General features: G+C 51.2%; 1 protein-coding gene across 2 annotated transcripts; it reads right to left on the bottom strand.

Annotated features, from left to right (window-relative positions):
* Positions 1-6,230: 6,230 nt before the first annotated feature.
* On the bottom strand, positions 6,231-18,790 carry NIPAL4 (NIPA like domain containing 4). 2 transcript variants are annotated; one of them, XM_065874842.1, is made up of 6 exons: positions 18,605-18,790; positions 15,211-15,450; positions 11,701-11,757; positions 10,436-10,526; positions 8,044-8,204; positions 6,231-6,859 (listed from the first exon to the last, which is right to left on the bottom strand). In XM_065874842.1, exons 1-6 carry the CDS (start codon positions 18,639-18,641, stop codon positions 6,231-6,233), a joined length of 1,215 nt encoding a protein of 404 aa, XP_065730914.1. In that variant the 5' UTR covers positions 18,642-18,790. The 2 variants fall into 2 exon arrangements, with proteins under 2 accessions (XP_065730914.1, XP_065730915.1); XM_065874843.1 differs by lacking the exon at positions 11,701-11,757.

Genomic DNA, 18,790 nt, shown 5'->3' with positions numbered 1-18,790 from the left:
ACTCGTCTGAAGGCGCTTCTCCCTTCCTGTGAGGACTCTGAACACCACAGAGGAGCCGTGGCCACGGAATCTGGAGGAAGCATGCCTGGCCACCTCTAAGCTCCCCCTCCCCCCCTCCCCTCCTCCTGGAACCACTGCATCTCTGAAAAATCTCCTCCTTGACTCAGTGCCACCTCGGCTTCCACAGAGGCCCAGAGTGCCTACCATCGACGGCATCCAAGTGTTGTTTTGTGCAATATTCAGCCCCAGGTAGGGAGGGTAGAGCCGAAGAGGTTGAGTGGCTGCTCGTCCCCTATCCGCCCTTCAGCTGGCCCCTCACCCCAGAGGTGACAGTCGAGCTGGTGCAGGCTGTCCGAGCTGGCGAGCCCAGCTGGGAGAAGTCTGTTTAGCCCTTGAGGCCAGGACTCAGCTTGGAGAAGCCATCTATCCACGTCCTATGGAGGAGGGTACGCATGAGAGCTTTCCTTTGCTTCCATCTTCCTCAGAGGTCCCAGGCTGGACAGAGGCTGGGCACTTACTGTCCCTTTTAGCTTTACTGATCAGGAGGGGTCACTCCAGCCAGGGCTTGGTTGAGGTCACAGCTCCTGGCTCTGTGGCCATATGTGAACACGTCAAGTTCCCTCCTCACGCCGCCCCCCTCCCCCCACCAAAGCCCCTGCATCCCCTTACTCCCAAGGGTCACTCTGACTCAGACAGGTACTATTTGTAGGCAGTGTAGACAGCAGGGGGAGCACAGCCCCGGCCCCCTCTGAGCCGTCAAGCCAAAGGTTTTGACTCTGCTCGCCACTGTTCTCGCGTGCTCCTTGTTTTCTCTTCTGCATTTTCCAAGTGCCTCACGCTTCTGATTTCTCCTTCTCCGCTGGGACCCGCCTAATGTGTGGTGCTGTGAAGAGCGAATCCCCAGCAGTCCCGACTTGCTGGGACTTGGTGCTGTGACCTGCAAGTCAGGGTCCTGCCTGCGGGTTGGCCACGGGATCTCCTATGTTGGTTCTCAAGAGCGTTGACCTGGGTAGACTCGGGCCATGGCTGTGGGGTCGTAGCTTTACTTTCCATGGTGTGTGGTGACCGCAGCAGAGTGTGGGTCTTCCTTCTACTCCCTGACCTGAATCTGAGTAAGGTCCTCAGGGACAGTGGTGGGTGCAGGGAGGAGAGTGGACATCCTGGGAGCCCCAGCCTGTCTCCAGACCTGGTCACTGGCTTGAGGCAGGACCGTTGTCTTCTGAGCAGAGAGCAGACCTGTCTCTAGAGATCCCTAGAGAAGCAGCAGCCAGCAGCCTTGACGGAACAGAGTCTGTGCCGGGACCGGCCAGACATTTTCTCATCCTCTTCCTTGTGTTCTTTCCTCTGGTCCTGTCCTCCCCGCAGCAGGGAATGGGGGCTGTGTGGTGCTCTGCTAGCTGGGAGGATTTTCAGAGAACCACCGGAGATGTTCTCTGGGATGATCTCCCACCCCAGAAAGGTGCCGGGCAGCTTGGGGCCTCCCCGCCTCCTGCAGTGAACGGACGTTTGCTCTTGAAAACCTCAGTGCAAGGAAGAGGCTTGAGTTTTCACTCCCAACCACTACCCCGGGGCCCCCTTATCGTTCTCTGTATACAGTAGGTGCTCACTAGATATTCTTGGGTTTGTAGACAAGTGGGATGTTCAGGCTGTGCACTTGTGGGGGGACACTTGGGATAGATTTAGAAAGAGCTCAGGAAAATGAAGTTCTCCTTCCTCAGGTAGTCAGGTTGTGTTATTGGTGATGTTCACACCCCTGTCTTGCCGACAAGGGCCTGGTTGCTCCCCACAGCCGATGTCCACCATCCTTGCTGCCTGAGGAGGTCAGGGGACGGCCTTCCATGTTAAGTGTGCTACTCGAGACGCCCCAGGCCTCAAGGCTGGGCCCCAGAAAATTAACGGTGAAAACACCTCTCCACTGAAATCACCCTTAAACTCAACCCCCTGCCTCACTGACATTCCTGGGGCATGTCCAGCTTTTCTCCTCAACGTCAGGAGGTTGAAGGCTCTGAAGTGAAAATGCCCCAGCCACTGTGGCTGCATGAGCCTTTTGAACCTGAAATCCACCCTCCCTGGAACCATACCAGAAAGAGACCTGGATTGTTGCTTTCCTGTTTGTTTCCGTTTTTGTTTTCAATTTTTTTAATACCACCTCCATCCCATAAACATTGTACTGTGAACTGGAAAATGGTTGAATTTTCTAAATTTGATAAGACTTTCAGCAGCTGGTTCTATTTACTGTTTGTTTGACTCCTCGCTGTGTTCTGGCAGGCCGGCGGGGAGTCTGCCCAGGAGCAAGCCTGGCTGTCATAGCCCGTTCTTCCCCTCCTGTATCCATGTGCTGCTTTGAGGTGACGGAAACCAATATGGACTTAGGGAAAGAGGCACTTTATTCTCAAGGATTACTGCAAGACTGGGGAAGGGAGTGTTGCGATAGGGGCAGGGGGCAGTTGCATTAGGAGAATGCTCAGGTGAGCTGAGCGGCTACAAGATCTATGAGCATCCCACAGCTCAGACGGAAGGGGCCTTTTATAGGAAGGAGTGAGCATGGCTGGAAAAAAACCACATTCAGGGACCATCTCTGTGGTCAGCCTTTGGGGGAGGGGCTGTATGCTGGCTCTGGCCAAGGGTGAGTCCATGCTCAGGGTCTGGGGGGTAGGAGGGGAGCCTAACTGAGGCTTGGTGGAGTGACTTAACCAGCCTTCTGTTCAGATGGAGACTATGTAAATCTATTTAGAAGCTAACTTAGCCTCCTGCCAGTTTTTCAACCCTAGGTGTGTTTTTTTGTTTGTTCGTTTGGTTTTTTTTTTTTTTTTTTTGGTAGGTGTGTTTTCCTTAAGAGCCTAGGAGGCATCTGTGAAATGTAAACCTCAGGGGACATCAAGGGGGATTGCACCCTCTCTCGACCTGGCTCAGTGGGAGTTTTAGCCCAGGCACCAGGCTCCAGTGGTAACTGCCTGCTTGCCGTGGGTTCTTTTTAGCCTTATTGACTTCTCCCTATGAAAGAAAAGCTCCTTTCTGCCCCAGCTCTGAGAGGCTCGCAGATCTTAGGGTCTCACTGTAGACCTTACAGTACTGTCATAGCCCCATCCCCCTGTGGCCATGGCCCCTCGCCATCTCTTGCAATAATCCTTTTGAACAAAGCCTCCCCTTACCTAGGTCAGAATTTGTTCTTATTCGGCCGAGGGTATGGAAAACTTGCGCGTTTTAAATTGGGGACCAGTTCTAAAGTCAGTGATGGCGTTAAATGCGTATGTAACAGCTCTGCTGGACACGCAAGAAAGTCAAGAGTATGCCAACTGGAAAGGTGCTCCACCCATCCTTAGGGAACCGTGCAAAGGAGAGGTTCTGCAGAATCCAAGCCAGGTGCCCCCAAAGTCACCCTTCCATGCATCCTCTCTTACCATCCACTGTGTGTATGTACGTGTGCGTCTGGGATCCAGGGCAATGTGAATTTTCTTTTTATTTGGGAGATTGTTCACAGAAAACAGATCCTCTTTTCTCTCGTCCACCTATTAATTGTTTACAATATTTGTATATCTATGCAAAATACTTGAATGGGCTGTGGTGCCTTTTTTCCTCGTTTGTATTTAATTAAATTGTCATTTGAAATGTTGTCTGGTTTGGCAACTCTTGTTTGTTTCTTTGTTTTAATGTTGCACTGGCCAGCCTGGATAGGATCCATCACCGAGGACTCCTCAGAAGAGTTCCTACAGAGACCGTCTGTCCAGCCTGTGAGGCCACCATGGAAGATCTTGAGCCATAGAAAAGCCCTGGGTTTTCCCATGACCAGTCGAGGGAGCTGTTTGTCTTTGCACCTGGACACAGGCCAGTCTAGTTTTAATAGGTCTGGGGGTCACTCACGGCATGAATGATATAGATCGACTTGAGGATTTGTGAGAGCTTAAAAGTATTCACATGGGGCTTCCCTGGTGGCGCAGTGGTTAAGAGTCCGCCTGCCGATGTAGGGGACACGGGTTCGTGCCCCGGTCTGGGAGGATCCCACATGCCGCGGAGCGGCTGGGCCCGTGAGCCATGGCTGTTGAGCCTGCGCGTCCGGAGCCTGTGCTCCGCAACGGGCGAGGCCACAAGAGTGAGAGGCCCGCGTACCGCAAAAAAGTATTCACGTGAAGCTCTCAGCACTGTGGTTGGCTTCCCGTAAGGGCTCAGGCATGGGATGGGTGTCTTCCACTGACGCTATTCCCCAAACAGCCTTTCCCTCTCTAGTGAAGGCGTGGCTGTAGAAGGCACTGGAGGGACTTCCTTGGCAGCCAGAACTCTCCAGAGATTGGGGACTGGCCCCCCGGCACTAGAGGAACCACTTTAATTGTTCCGTGTCCAAGGAAAGCCAAGATGTAAGTATCAAGTAAACACACTCAGAGGTCTTTATTCCTGACCCTGCAGACCACGCTCTCAGGGCCTTCAGATTACAGTCATTCTCAAGATCCAACATGTTGCATTGATTTTAGTTACAGAGAGAAATCCACATTCATTAAAAACTGTGGCTTTGAGGCTGGCGGTGCAGGAAGCCAGTCTGTTCCTTGGAGCTACAAGACCAGCAACAGTTTGGCCTGGGCTTGGCTATGCTTAGGGCACAGGACGTAAACACAGGCACGGGTGTGGAGTTACACAGGGGAGGCTCTGCACCAGCTTGGGGGCTGAGGGCCAGGTCTTCCTTCTTTACAGATATACTGGCTCCCTTACCTCCCTGTCAATGGTCCTCATTATCAACTCTCACATTCTTGCTGCTGGAGAGAAGACAGGAAGGGAGGGGATATTAATTATGTCTCTCTCCAGCTGCTCTTGTTTTTTGACTGCCTCTGGTCAAATGTGAGGGGACCAAAGGCAGTCCCCAAAGCAGGTGGTGGTGGAGCAGTCGTGACACACTGTTTCCCAGTGTGGGCAGCTCATCAGTGGAGCTGGGGACTTGGTGGCGATCTGGTCAACAGCCAGATTGCACCCCGAGCCAAGCTTACACCCCCCGACTTGGTCACTGAAGTTCAAAGCTGATCCCACTGGCCAAGCCTCTAAGGCTTCAGCCCAGAAGTTACCCAGAGGGGACTTCCCTGGCGGTCCAGTGGTTCAGAGTCTGCACTTCCAATTCAGGGGGTGCGGGTTCAGTCCCTGGTCAGGGAACTAATAAGATCCCACGTGCCGTGCAGTGTGTCCAAAAAAAACAAGTTACCCGGAGCCTTTTCCACCTGGGTTCTTGGTTCACCACCAGAGTAAACACAGAAGTTAGCCCCTGGTTTCCAGAGAGCCTGTGTCTGCTTTCCTGACTGCCCCTTACTCTTCTCCCCATCTCCCCAAATCATATTGGTTTACTCCTTGAGGAAAAGGAAAGTGCATTCTGCTCGACAGCCAGGCTACTTTTAAGAGCAGTGCAATCGCTGTTCTCTTTGGAGAGTGAGGCAAAATGAAACACTGGGCTTGGCCAGCAGAGCTTGGCTGGGAAGCAAGCACCTTTTGTTGTTGCTGTGTTGTTTTGAGTTCTTAGATAACTGCCTGAATGTCTCCATGACTGACTCCTTAGGATGTGTCTAGAGAGGGAAGGGTGGCGAAGGGGTCGGGTGGATGGAGACAGATGCTGACCTCCAGGCTGGCTGCTCCCGGGAACGGGGCTGGTGGAAGTGTTTCCCTGAGACGTCAGGTGGCTTTCACAGTAAGCAGGTCAGCTGAGGTCTTGCCTCTGTCTCCGAAGATGAGGTGGCAAATGCAACAAGACATTTTACAGTAATTGTGTGTCTGTTGGTTCTGGACGGGAGGCATGGCGAGTTGCTCTCCGGGCCTCGGAGGGCCAGCTGCACTTCAGTCTTGGGCTCAGGAACGGTGAATCAGTCTCAGGAGGAGAACCAGTGCGAAGGATTTCCTGATGACCAACATTTCAGGGAAGTTCTTGGCTTGTGCTACATTCAACGGATCAAATCCTATCTTCCTCCCAACAACACAGAGATGGCACCGAGGAAACAAGTAGGACGGGAGGTCCAGGGGACCTGCTGGCACCAATATGTAGTAGGGTATTTGGTCACTGAGGCTGTGTTTCCAGGAGGTTCTGCCACCACTGCTCACTGGGTAGGGATTTTTCTCCCGGAAACAGCGGTGAGGTATGAATGGACGTCTCAAGAAAAGAGAGCCCACTGGTAAGAGTTGTGTTGAAAATAACCAGGTGGCTCTGAAATTGAGCAGTCAGGCTGTACCACAGGGCTCACCCTCTCACTCATGTATTCCAAGCTTTACGAATGGATTATAAATACCTCGGGCTTCTTCTCTGGTGATGGGGCGCTGGAGAGTTCTATGTGGTCCACAAGAACATTCTTGTCTTCGAGTCTAATGATGCTGGGCTCTGGGGCGGGAGGCGGGGTTGGGTTTTTGTGCATGTGGGGCAGGCTGGTCCGGCTGACGTCCAGGTCTTTGAAAGCGTGAAGCGTGAACACACCCAGGATGATGGTGACAAAGCCAGAGAGGGTGCCCACAATGTCCACGGCCGACATGCTGTGCCACTCCTTGAAGAGGACGATGGAGGAGGTCACCACCATCGAGGTGAAGAACACGTAGTAGATGGGGAACACCAGGGAGGTATTAAAGATGTCCAGCGCCTTGTTGAGGAAATTGACCTGAGTGCTGAGCGAAAGGGCCAGCACGAGGGACAGGATGTAGGGGAGAGGGTGCCGCACAACCGGCAGCCCCTGGAAGAAGTTCTTAATGGTGATGCCCAGGCCCTTGACGGCGGTCACGGAGAAGGCCCCGATCACAGAGCAGATGACGATGTAGATAAGGATATTCCTTTGTCCATAACGTGGGGCGATGACGAAGATGAGGATGAGGCAGGACACCAGCAGAAGCACAGCAAACACGATGTACCCTTTGTGGGGGATGGAGACAGGTAACCTGACCTGGGAGGATGCCAGTGGCCTCTAGAGCCCTCCACTCATGGCAATGGGATGTCTCATTAAGAACCTAGGCTTGGGGGCTTCCCTGGTGGCACAGTGGTTAAGAATCCACCTGCCGATGCAGGGGACACGGGTTCGTGCCCCAGTCTGGGAAGATCCCACATGCCGCGGAGCGGCTGGGCCCGTGAGCCATGGCCGCTGAGCCTGTGCTCCACAACGGGAGAGGCCACAACAGTGAGAGCCCCACGTACCGCAAAAATAAATAAATAAGAACCTAAGCTTGGGACTTCCCTGGCGGTCCAGTGGTTAGGACTCCGTGCTTCCGACGCAGAGGGTGCTGGTTTGATCCCTGGTCAGGGAACTAAGATCCCACATGCCACCACCTGGTGTGGCCAAAAAAATTTAAAAAAAAGAGAACGTGGGCTCTGGAGTTAAACATGGGTCCCAGTTCCAGCAACACAACTTTTTAATAACTTGTACAAGTTATTAATTAAACCCCCAAGACCTCAGTTTCCTCTTTGTAAAACAGGATTAATATTAGGACCTTCCTCATAGGAGCTTTTTTGTAGGATTAAATTAATAACATGCAATTGACGGAATGCCACCCCCCCCCCATTTACATGTTGAGTGCTAATCCCAAATGGGATGGTATTCGGAGGTGACGTCTTTGGGAGGTGATTCAGGCATGAGGGTAGAGCCCTCAGGAAGGGAATACTGCCCTTATAAAAGCGACTCCACAGAGCTCCTTTGCCCTCTACACCAGATGAGGACACAGCGAGAAGCTGGCCATCTATGAACAAAATCTATCGGGCCTTGATCTAGGACTTGATCGTGATCCCTGGAACTGTGAAACGTAAGTGTCTGTTGTTTATAAGCCACCCAATCCATGATATTCTGTTAAAACAACCTGAACTAAGACAATGCAAACAAGGCATTTAGAACAGTACCTGGCACATAACAAATACATAATAATAGCATCCCTACCTATCAGACTGGGAACCTGTAAGCTAGCCTCAGTACCCGCCCATCAGCTTTCCTCCCTGAGCTTGCTGCCTCCTCCTCCACATGGCAGCACCTGAGATGGCCAGAACCCAGTCAGACCTTTAACATGGTTCACGCCCAGTGCCTTCCTGCTCACTGGGAGCCTGGAGCCTACCTGTGTCTTTCATCTTGGCAGCCATCTCCACGATGGTGGTGATCTCCTCTTCCTCGGGGGCGTGTATCACCATCACTGTGCTACCGGCCACACAGATCACACAGCCCAGCTTCCCCAACAGGTTCAGACTCTCTCTCAGGAAATATGAGGAAAGGATGGCACTGCATGTGAAAGTGGAGAAAGGGATTACAGCAGCCAGCCCAGTTCCAGCATCCTGGAGAAAAGTGAGGGCTGAGCAAGGGCTCACTACTCTCACACGTGGAAGCTCTTCTAGACCCCCTAGGAAATGTGTGAAATAGAAACTTATTTAGGGGAGGGTTACAGTTTGGGCTGGAGGAATCGACGACATACATGTGAATTTCTTTCATTTTAGAGACTGACAATATCCCCAAAGAGAAGAGTTGGAAGAGCCCTTCAAAGCACTCTTGTCTAACTTCCTACCCAATGAGCACATCTTCTCTTAACATTGCAAACAGAAGGCTTTCAGCCTTGGCTTGTATACGTCTGGCGGCAAGCAGCTCCCTCCTTCACAAGGCAAATGAATCCCTTGTAGGTTCATTCTGTTATTAACCCAAAATATGGTAGTTTCTACTCATCCCATATCTATTCCTTGAGCCATACAAAACATATCCATTCCTTCTTCCATTTGCATATGCCAATATAAACAACCACAGTGACACTTGGGCACACTTTACGTACTAGATATTGTGCTAAGAACTTCCCATTTATTATCTCACTAACATCTTGCAACTCTGAGAAGTAAAATATGTCCATTTTATAGATGAGAAAACTGAGTCCCACAGAAGCTTAAATGATGGCAAGATCATACAACTGGTAAGACACGAGCCAGGATTTGAACTCAAGTTCTGTCTAATTATAAAGCCTATGGCTTCCCTCTAAACCTCACTGAGAAGAATTCTCCTGACTTCCTTGAGTCTTTTCTGGACAAAACACCTCCAGTTCCTTGCTGTTCCTTGGTGATGTGACTCTCATTCCTGTCACATCCTCCAAATAAGCCAGCAAAGGTGAAGGGAGAAGGCTGGTGAGACAAGACAGGTGCAATCGCTGGGGCATGCTTCTGTTTCTTTAAACAGGTGGCATTAGTTTAGGGCAAAAACCTGTTGGCTGACCTAAGGTAACCCAATGAGCCTCATGAGTCCTGCTTAAAGGTATCAGGAAAGAGGGGACTGATGTCTAACCTCCTTTGTATGTCTCCCATCTCTCCTCTAAAACTCCCAAAACCATTTTACCCACAATGCCTGTTCATCAGCACCCGGTAGCATTAGCAAAGGCAGAGGTCACACAGTGGAGGATCCCCTGCCGCTCCCAACTTCCTGGGATGGGAATCTGTAAACTAATCAGATACGCAATACTGGTATCTCGGCTACATCAGCCAACCGTGCCATGTGAGTCACGGCTCTATCTGGTTTTTGACTGCACAAATGCTGCAAAACTGTCATCAAGCTGGTAAAACAAAACAGGAAATTACAGGTGCTGAGTGTGGTGGGCTAGGGACTTACCGGGGCTCCGAGGTTAGGGTGACAATCAGAGCCAGCTTCGAATGGGGCTCAGGACCCCCACAGAGGAACTGTGTTTGTAGCTTGGGAGGAACGGGGCAACGGGAAGCACACACATTTAATATCGGCTATCTTTAATACCATCAAACATCTTCCAGGCCATGGGGCCTAGTGGTTAAGCACCCAGACTCTGAAATTAGACTGCCTGGGAGGGAATCCTGGCCCAGCCTCCTGGGACCTGGGTGACCTCGGCCAAGATGCTTAACCCCTCTTGGCCTCAGGTCTCCCCTCCTTTCTAATTAGGAGGGATGCTGTGAGGATTAAATGAGGGAATACATTTAGAACATTTAGCACAGAGTAAACCCTCAATATATGTTAGCTGTGGTTATTCTTCAGTGCCTGTTCTGTACTATGCACTTTCTGTGCATCATCTCATTTAGTCCTTAAATCAATGCCTTCAGGCAGGTAATATGAACATCCCCACTTAGCAGATGGGAAATTGAGGCTTAGAGTAGTTAAGTGACCTGCCATGTAACTACAAAGTGGCAGAGATAAGGTTAGAACCCAGGGAGGGTTAATCTAGGGCTTGTACTTTCAACTTGTGTGCTTCTCCTATTGGGGCACCAAAACACTGACATGAGACATTCAGCCTTGTGGCAGGGGAAGCCCTTCCACCTGGTTTGGGCTTGGCCTGCCCCTTCACTGCCCAGGCAGCAAACCATCCAAGGGTGCGGAGCTCTGAACAGCACACTGCCTCTTTCTGGAAGCTGAGACTGACCCAGGTCCTTGACTGCAAGTAGCAATTGACCCCATGTGCAGTTCCGGACATCAACAAACTGAAAATAGGAAGAGACAGCAAGAAAGGTGACAACAACCTTATGAGGATACTCAGCGCTCCCAGTGGTGTGACGACTGTCGCAGGAGCAAACGCATAGGCCCCAAAGTTGGCAACTTCTCCGGCAGCCACTAGGAAATTAAGGGGAAGAGAGGTCACAGTGGCTCTGATGCGCCATCTCCAGCCCAAATGAATCTGGGTGGAGACGGCTTCATTCAGTGTTCAATCATTCACAGAATCCCAGACCAGCATTCCTTAAAATCCCCACCCTTATGCTGTCTCCCTGCAGAATCTGATCTGAAGGTCAGGCCCAGATGATCCTGACCAAATCCTCCCATGTTAAAGATAGGGAGGTGGCCTGGAGTCCAGGGTCACATGGTGCTTTCTGGTTCTCGAGGTCCCTTGGCTTCTAGCCTAGGCACGGTTAAGTGTATCTCAGGGACTGCGAATGATTGGTCTGTATCTTCAAGGTAAGCCCTAGAAAGTGTTAATTATCAAATAAAGACACAGCTACAGTTACTGATTCTCCAGGTACCAAATGGTCCACGGAGCCGTCTTTCCCAGAGGAGTTATGGATAGTCTAGATTGACAGGCGGGTGGTTAGAAAGTCAGACATTCCCAAAGGGCCTACCTCTCCCCATATGAGTTTCCAGTTTGCAGACTCCTGCAAGTGCCTCTTCTGTCTCCCTGCTCGTAGGGAATGACCTGGGTCTGCCCTTTGAAAGCAGATGATGAATGGGATAACTCTGGCTAAGACAGGGATCAAAACCTGACTTAGGGGATTACAAATCGAAAGCTGGCTAATTTTCCGTCCCAAAGAATTAGGGTTTGAAAGCCAGGGAGGGTGGGTGGAAAGGAATGTGTGAATGTGGAAATGTGGGCAAACCTTAGGTGGCAGACCAGCCATGTTCTAAGTGAGCCAACAATTGCCTGTGGAATGGGGCAGCTGACTTAGGAGTCCCAGGCTGTGCCCTGCAGGAGTCCAGAAGACTCCAGCGGGCAGTCATAGCTCCCTGAATTTCAGGGGAAGTTGAGAAATTACACCTTTATCACTACCAGCTCTGTACAAACCTCTCTGGGGACAGATGCTTTATGGATGAAAGACTGACTTTGGATGGGGAAAGTGACCTGAGATGCAGGTAAAATGTTCTACCTGCAAAGACTGTTTAGATTCTCCCCCTAGAAATCTGGGCCTTGGATTCATATTTTGCACAATAGAGACAGAAATGCCCCATCCACCCCTCCTTTCATCTCTGCCTCTGTCATCAATAGGGCACTGTCCTTAGTAGCAAAGAACCCACTTACTGGTGAGAAATCCAGCCCACCACATTGCATCCTTCAGGTAGCCGTAGCCTCCGTCCACTGTAGAAAGGAATGGGCATGAAGTTAGAGGTTGGCCGTACTTTCTCAGGACCTTTCCTTCTCTACCTTCACTCGCCAGTCTCTAAGGGTTCAGTATATGTCAGCTGTGGTGAGTCCTCCAGGCCTGCTTCTGGGCCCTGTCCTGGGTGAGTTCATCCCTTCCAAAGTTTTAAATTCCATCTAGATACCCTATGTCATATATGCACCCTGATCCTTTCTTCTTAGCCCTGACGTATATCCAGTTGCTTACTTGACAACTCTTGGGTCTCGCACAGGCATCTCAAACTCTGTCCCGAATGGAACTCCTGATTTTTAAATGCTCCCTACCCACCAAACGAAGCTCAGTAAGCGGCACCTCCGTGTACCTAGTTGCTTAAGCCAGAAACCAGGGAATCACACCTGACCCTCCCACTACTCCACCTTCTGCATCCATTCCATCCTGCTGATTCTGTCTCCAAAATGCATTTCACGTGTGTCCACTCCACTGCCACCCCCCACCACCCAACTCCCAGGCACTATCACCTCTGGTCTGGGTTGAGGCAACTGCCTCCTAGGACTCCTCTGGTTCTTCTCTTGTCCCTTATAATCCATTCCTTTCATAGTAGCCAGGAGTTTTTTTTTTTATTTTCTTTTTTGCGGTACGCGGGCCTCTCACCGTTGTGGCATCTCCCGTTGCGGAGCACAGGCTCCGGACGCACAGGCTCAGCGGCCACGGCTCACGGGCCTAGCCACTCCGCGGCATGTGGGATCTTCCCGGACCGGGGCACGAACCTGTGTCTCCTGCATCGGCAGGCGGACTCTCAACCACTGCGCCACCAGGGAAGCCCAGCCAGGAGTCTTTTAAGAATTATGTCACTCCTCAGCTTCTAGCTGGCCAGTGGCTTCGAAATGCTCTTAGGATAAAGACCAGAATCACTAACAAGCCTGTTCATAGTGTTGACCCTGCTCACTTCTCCAAAGGCTTCTCCTGCCACACTTCCTACTACAGTCTAGCTGCTCAGGCTGTCTTTGAGTTCTTCAAAAATGATGAGCTCTTTTTGGCCTCAAGGGCTTTGCATGTGCTTTTCCCTGTTTGGAATGGTCTTCTTAACAGTATTTGCCTATATCTACACTTACTCTACAGGTCTCTGCTTAAATGCTGCTTCCACTAAAATGCCCTCCCTGGTCCCCTTATCTTTATTGTTTCCTCTTGGGATTCTCTCTCATCACACTCAGTTCTCCTTAATGACACTTGTCATTGATAATTTGATCTATTTATTTTCTGAAATTTCCCCCACTAAAATGGAAGCTCCATGCAGCCAAGAATTGTGTCTGCTTTGTTCACACGATGGACTCAGAGCCTGGCACATGGTCAATACTCAGTATTGGCAACGAGGATGATGATGATTAGGGTGGGTTTTAGACAGTTTTGTGAAAATCCCAAAGTTGTATGTTGCTTTTTGTGAATGCCCTTTTTTCTAAGATGGTCTTTAACTTTCATCAGGTTCCGCAAGCAGGCAGAATCTCCCATAAAAGTGCTCTGAGAGCATTTTACTCTTGAGTTGAATTCTCAGAAGATACTGAAAGAGCAGATTGGAGAAAAAATGGATTCCGGGGAAGCTGCCTTTCTGAATGGTCAGTGATACTTGCTCTGCTCTCTCCTGAGTGGAAGCAGCTATTTTTCTGGCACTCTGGGAGGTCTCTGGCCTTTCAAACCCTTGTCCAGAAGAGGAGATAGAGCAGCAGTGACCACTGATCCTGACTTCATGCCCACACCTCACAGCTCTCCATTTTAGAGCACACCCGGCTCTAGTCCTGGGTATCCAACTGTCTGTCAGGCTCTCCCACTTAGATCACAGTAAAACTAATGCTGGTGCTTACTCCATGCTAAGCATCTTTCTAAACATACTACATGTCTTCACAACAAGATATAGCTGGGACTATTCCTATCCCCATTTTTTCAGATGAGGAAACTGAGGCAGAAAAGCTATTTTTCTTGCCCAGGATCATAATCACCTGGAATTGAGGAGCTAGAATTGGAACACAAATAGTCTGCTTCCAAAGCTCAGTGTCCCGTAGAACATTAAACTGAACACGTCCAAACCTGAACACATCATCTTCCTATAAACCTGCTCCTCCTGCTTTCTTTGTCTCAGAAAATAGCACCATCATCTCCCCAGCTGCTCAAAGCAGAGCGCTCTGAGTCACCTTGACTCATTTTTTCATCCTCCCCTTGGGGCCAGGCAACACCAAACCCAAACCCAGTAAGTCCTACCTTCAAAATCTATCTCTGGACTTCACCACTTGTCTCCATTCCCACTGTAATTTCCTGGCCCAAGTTCTGTTGTTTTTCTCCCCAAATTGGTCTCCCACCTTCCAGTCTTGTCTCCTAATCCACTCTGCACCCAGCAACCAGAGATCTTTTCAAATCGTAAATCGAACTATGTCACTCCCCTGCCTAAAACCTTTGTCACTTACAATTACACTCAAACTCTGGAGCCCGGTTTACAAGACATTTCATGAGCTGGCCCTCACCCCATCTCTTACCCCTCCATGCTCTAGCCATCCTGAGACAGTTTCAGCTTCTAATATCACTCATGCTCTCTCACCCCTGGGCCTTTGCACATGCTGTTCTTTCTGCCTGGAATACTACTTCTTTCTCTTTTCCCCTCACCTTGTTATCTCCACATCATGTAGGTCTCAGCTTCTAAATCAACTCTTACAGAAAACCTCCCCTACCCCTCAAGCCTGGCTTTACATGGCCCTCCAAAATATTGCCATAGCATTCTTCATTTTCCCCATGATAGCATTTAACATGCTACAGAACAACTGTTTATCGACTTGCCTGTCTCTTCCACTCAACTCAATGCCCCACAAGGGCACTGTGTCCCCAGGTCTAGCACGGCACCTGGCACACAGCTGGTACACAATGAATGATGATTAAATGAACAAATTTTTTAACATAGGAGTCCTTTTCTCAACAATTGTTTCATGGATACACGTCTTATTTTTCAAACAAGCAAATCCCTGTGGACAGAGACTCAGTAATTCTTTCGTAGCCTATAAAGGAGCTCAGATTGATAGTACGTGAGGACGCACCAGTGTCCGACATTGCTCTGGGCAAAGGTATTATATTCCCATTTTGTAGGGAAATTGTGACTTGCCTATGATGACACAACTGGTAAGAAATAAAACCAGGACTAGACCTGGGGTTTCTGATTCTTGGCCCTGAGACTTTTCCCTGTCTTCACCCCAATTAACTGATCATGTAGTTCTCAGGAACTACTGGATTATAAAGGAAGGTCTCCTGTTGTCGGTGGATCGGCCTCCCAACGGGACTGACAATGAGCCTTTTGTGCCTATCTGGGACAGGTTCTCAAACCGCTACAGTGGACCCCGTGAAGGGAGGTTCACAGGGCTGACCGAGGGCTTGCCACCCAGCACCCCACCCACCCCCGCCCCCCAGGAGCCTACCAGCCCGCGTGGCACCAGAGGCCACCAGTCGCTGGAGGCCCTTCTTCTTGAGGATGACGCTGCTGCCGATGAGGAAGCTGGACAGGATGGCCAGGCCCAGGCCGACGTAGAAGCTGTAGTTCTGCCTTAACTTCTCCTGCCAGCTGTTGGAGATGACACGGCTGGGCACCTGGGGGCTGAGGTCACCGACGATCTGGCACAGGACTTGTTGGGAGGAGCAGTACAGGCTGATCAGGGAACCTAGGGAAGACCACGGTGAGAGTCACGCTGGGGACATTTGCATGCAGGCTAGGGACCTTATCTTCGTGAACTCATCAAGTGCTTCCAACCATGTGTCAGATAAGTGTTGTCTTTGATTCCCACTTCATAGATGTGGAAATGGAGGCCTTGCCTAAGAACACAGGCTGTCTGACTCCAGAACTCCAGCACCTCACCACTGAGTTAGACTGATGCCCCCCCCGCCCCAAAACCACGTAGGGCCCCACAGCTCTCAGGCCTCATCGAATCCAACCTCTCGGCTTCCACAGGAATCCCCTCCCAGCCTCTGGGCACATGGGCCTCCAACAGCTCAGGATCATACAGGGATCCTCCCCTCCCAGAGGCCTCTTCACTTACGTATCCCTAACTGTTCAGCCACAGTGCAGAGTCCTGACAGGTAACAGGAGGGAGTGAGGCTGGAGTCCACAGCCCCTCCTAGGCCTGAAGATGATGAAATACGAGCATCCTTGTTTGTCAGAACCAACCATCCCCAGGCCTTACTTCGAAGACCTCTGGTGCTTGTGGTCAGGGCTGAGGCCTCCTTCAGGCCTCAGAGCGGTCAGTGTCCCTGCCACTCCATGCAGGATCTGTCTTTAGCTCTCCTTCCAAGTCCTAGAGTCCATGAGAGTCAATCAGTTCTCATGCCCTTGAGCCAGCACACCCTTTGCTGGCTCTTCTGGCACAAATACCAAGGACAACAGGACAAACTTGGGCATGAGGCGTAGACCCTCAGTCAGAAGAACTAAGCTACCCAAGTTCAAGGAGACAGTACAAAGCACAGGCAATAATCCTCTGGTACTCGCAGGGCCCACCACCCTGGGGCTTCTCAGGAGCATCCCTTATCATGGAAACGGCAGAGTGGTCATGCCCAGGGTTTTAGCTGAAGAAACTGGGGCCCTGAGAAGCTTGGTAACCTGCCTAAGGCTACACTGGTGGTAAGTGGTGTAGCCAGAATTGCTTCCCTAGCCCATATAATACCGAAATTCATGCTCTCAGTCACCAGCGCCCCCCGCCCCCCCCACACACAACACACACACACAGACACAGCAGGTGGCAAGGGGGATGGGGCGTCATTTAGCCTCTTGAAGGTTACCTTAAAACATAAGCTCCCTGCTAACATCTAAAAATCCAGAGATTTCCCATGGAAGTCCAGCTTCAGGGCTGCCTTTGCCTACTCTGCTGGGAACACGGTCCCATAGGCAACAGTAAGCTGTGGCTCAGCAGTGGTTTTACCCCTAGACAGGACGTGCTCTTTGCGATTCCCCTGAGTCCACACGCGGCTCCCTTCAGTCATTTTTGTTATGTGCTCGGCCCCTATAAGCATCTGAGTTTGTGACCTTTGATAGTAGTAGGTCTTTTTCAAACTGTGGGTCACAAAGACCCAGGTTCGTGTGCCAAGGATGTAGGCCCGGGCCAGGCACTTCTCCTTGAACCAAGCTAGATCTCTAGGCCTGCACTAGAAGGGCCCGAAGTCCAAAAGGTCAGGCAGCTTTAGCTTTGGCATATCTAGAGCACAGAGTGGCATTTTGGCGTAACGAAGGAAGGGCACTGTTGACCTTTCTTCCATGGCACAGAAGCATGGAACAGCAGAGCTGGAAGAGCCCTTAGAAGGCATCCTGTCTAATCCTCTTTCTTTTCAGCTGGGGAAACTGAGGCCCTGAGATGGGGAAGGATTTGCTTGAGTCTCATAAAAGCCTGGTGGCAGAGCTGGGTCTGGAACCCACCAGGGGACGCCCATGTGTCTTCTGCAGTGGGAGACCTCTCTTTCCAACACCTGTGTCACAATCCAGAGAAGATGAGACAAGAAACCATCTGGGTCCCTAATCAAACTTGTTCTGACTGCTCACTCCTGTTCCTCAGTTAGGGCAAGAGTCAAATCCTGGGAGTTCCCTGAATTCAGGAAAAGAGCCAGAACCTGGGAGGATGTGGGCCAAGGAGGGCGACTCCCAAGAGGAAGGCCAAGCCCATTTCCACCCCCTTCCCCGCCCTCCTGAAGGTTCATCTCCAGCAGGTGGAGCCAAAGGGTGGGCCTGGCTCTTTGGGGGAGGCTTGAGGCATCCAAGGGGCACAGTGCCCTCCATCGAGTCAAGTCCTCCCACAGGGGTAAAAAGAAAAGGAGAGAGGGCTGATGGCCAAAGGAAATCCAGTTCTGAGGAGTGTGCTCATCTTGACAAATGGGTGCTGGGCCAGATGATTCCTGCTTCTCTTCCTGAATATGCTAAGACTGGGGAACATGTTTCTCCCCAGGGGAAGACGAGGCTGAAAATGGACCGCATCATTGTTCAGAAAACCAAGGCCAGCTAACACCCAGCAGGCCCGCTTTGAAAGCTTCACTGGAGAGGAGAAGTTAGAAAAACAGGGATATCCCACAGGCTGCATACCAAGACCAGGTAGGAAAATGGAGAAATACCAAGAAAGGAGATGAGCACAGTACAGGTTTTAGAATCCAAGAGCCCTGGTTCTATATTCCATTTCCCCACTGTACTACCTTGAGCAAGTTCATCAGACTTTTCAGAGCCTCATTTTCCCTACTTCCAGAATGGTGACAGGAAGGTAATAATATCTACCTGCCTTCTAGAGTTGTGTTAAGGATTAACTGGGATAATGCAGGTAAAGAGCCTAGTCCACTACCCAGGTTTATAATAAGAACTTGAGCATAAAGCCCAGAATCTTTCCTCATCCTTTCCTGGGTTGTTCTCTCCCTCCTTTTCCTAAAAGGTGGATGTGGGTTTGGGGGTGGTGAGTCTCTGCGCCCTCTACCCTGTCTTTGATGAGCCCCAGGGGGACAGACCTGGGCAGGTACTAAAATCTGAAGCAACTATACATAAAACACCCCCCCCACACACACACACACACCTCTTGGTAGACCCGCTCCAATCGATAAATCCCGCCTCTTCCCTCCCACGCACGTCCCCCTTTCTCCCATTCCCCCCTCAGCTACCCAGCTCCAAAGAGGGGGAAAGTCAGCCAGAACCCTGCTCCCTCCCAAGACGGGCGTGAGAACTGGGTGCGGGACGACGCATGCGGACCCCCTCCCCGTTTCGGTCCCCCTGGCAGGAGAGGACGCAGAGGAAAGGAGCAGCAGGGAGGGAAGGCGAAGCGCAGAGCGCACGGGTTCCCCGCTGGCCTCACGCACCGTTCTCGCAGCTGGTGTTGCTGGCCGGCAGCTCCATGGGGCGGACGGTGCCCCGGCTCCCCGGCTCCGGAGCAGGTGGCTGAGATTTGTTCCCCGCGTGGCCGGTGTGCGAGGAACAGCCGGGGTCGGACCCGGGGGTGGGGAGAATGACGCGCCCCAGAGGGGGAGGGTCCCCGGGGAGGAGCC

The sequence above is a fragment of the Phocoena phocoena genome, chromosome 3, assembly GCF_963924675.1.
Source record: "Phocoena phocoena chromosome 3, mPhoPho1.1, whole genome shotgun sequence".
NCBI classification, from domain to species: Eukaryota; Metazoa; Chordata; class Mammalia; order Artiodactyla; family Phocoenidae; genus Phocoena; species Phocoena phocoena.
Note: the sequence above shows the minus strand (reverse complement) of the source record. Positions and strands in the feature narration are given on the sequence as shown.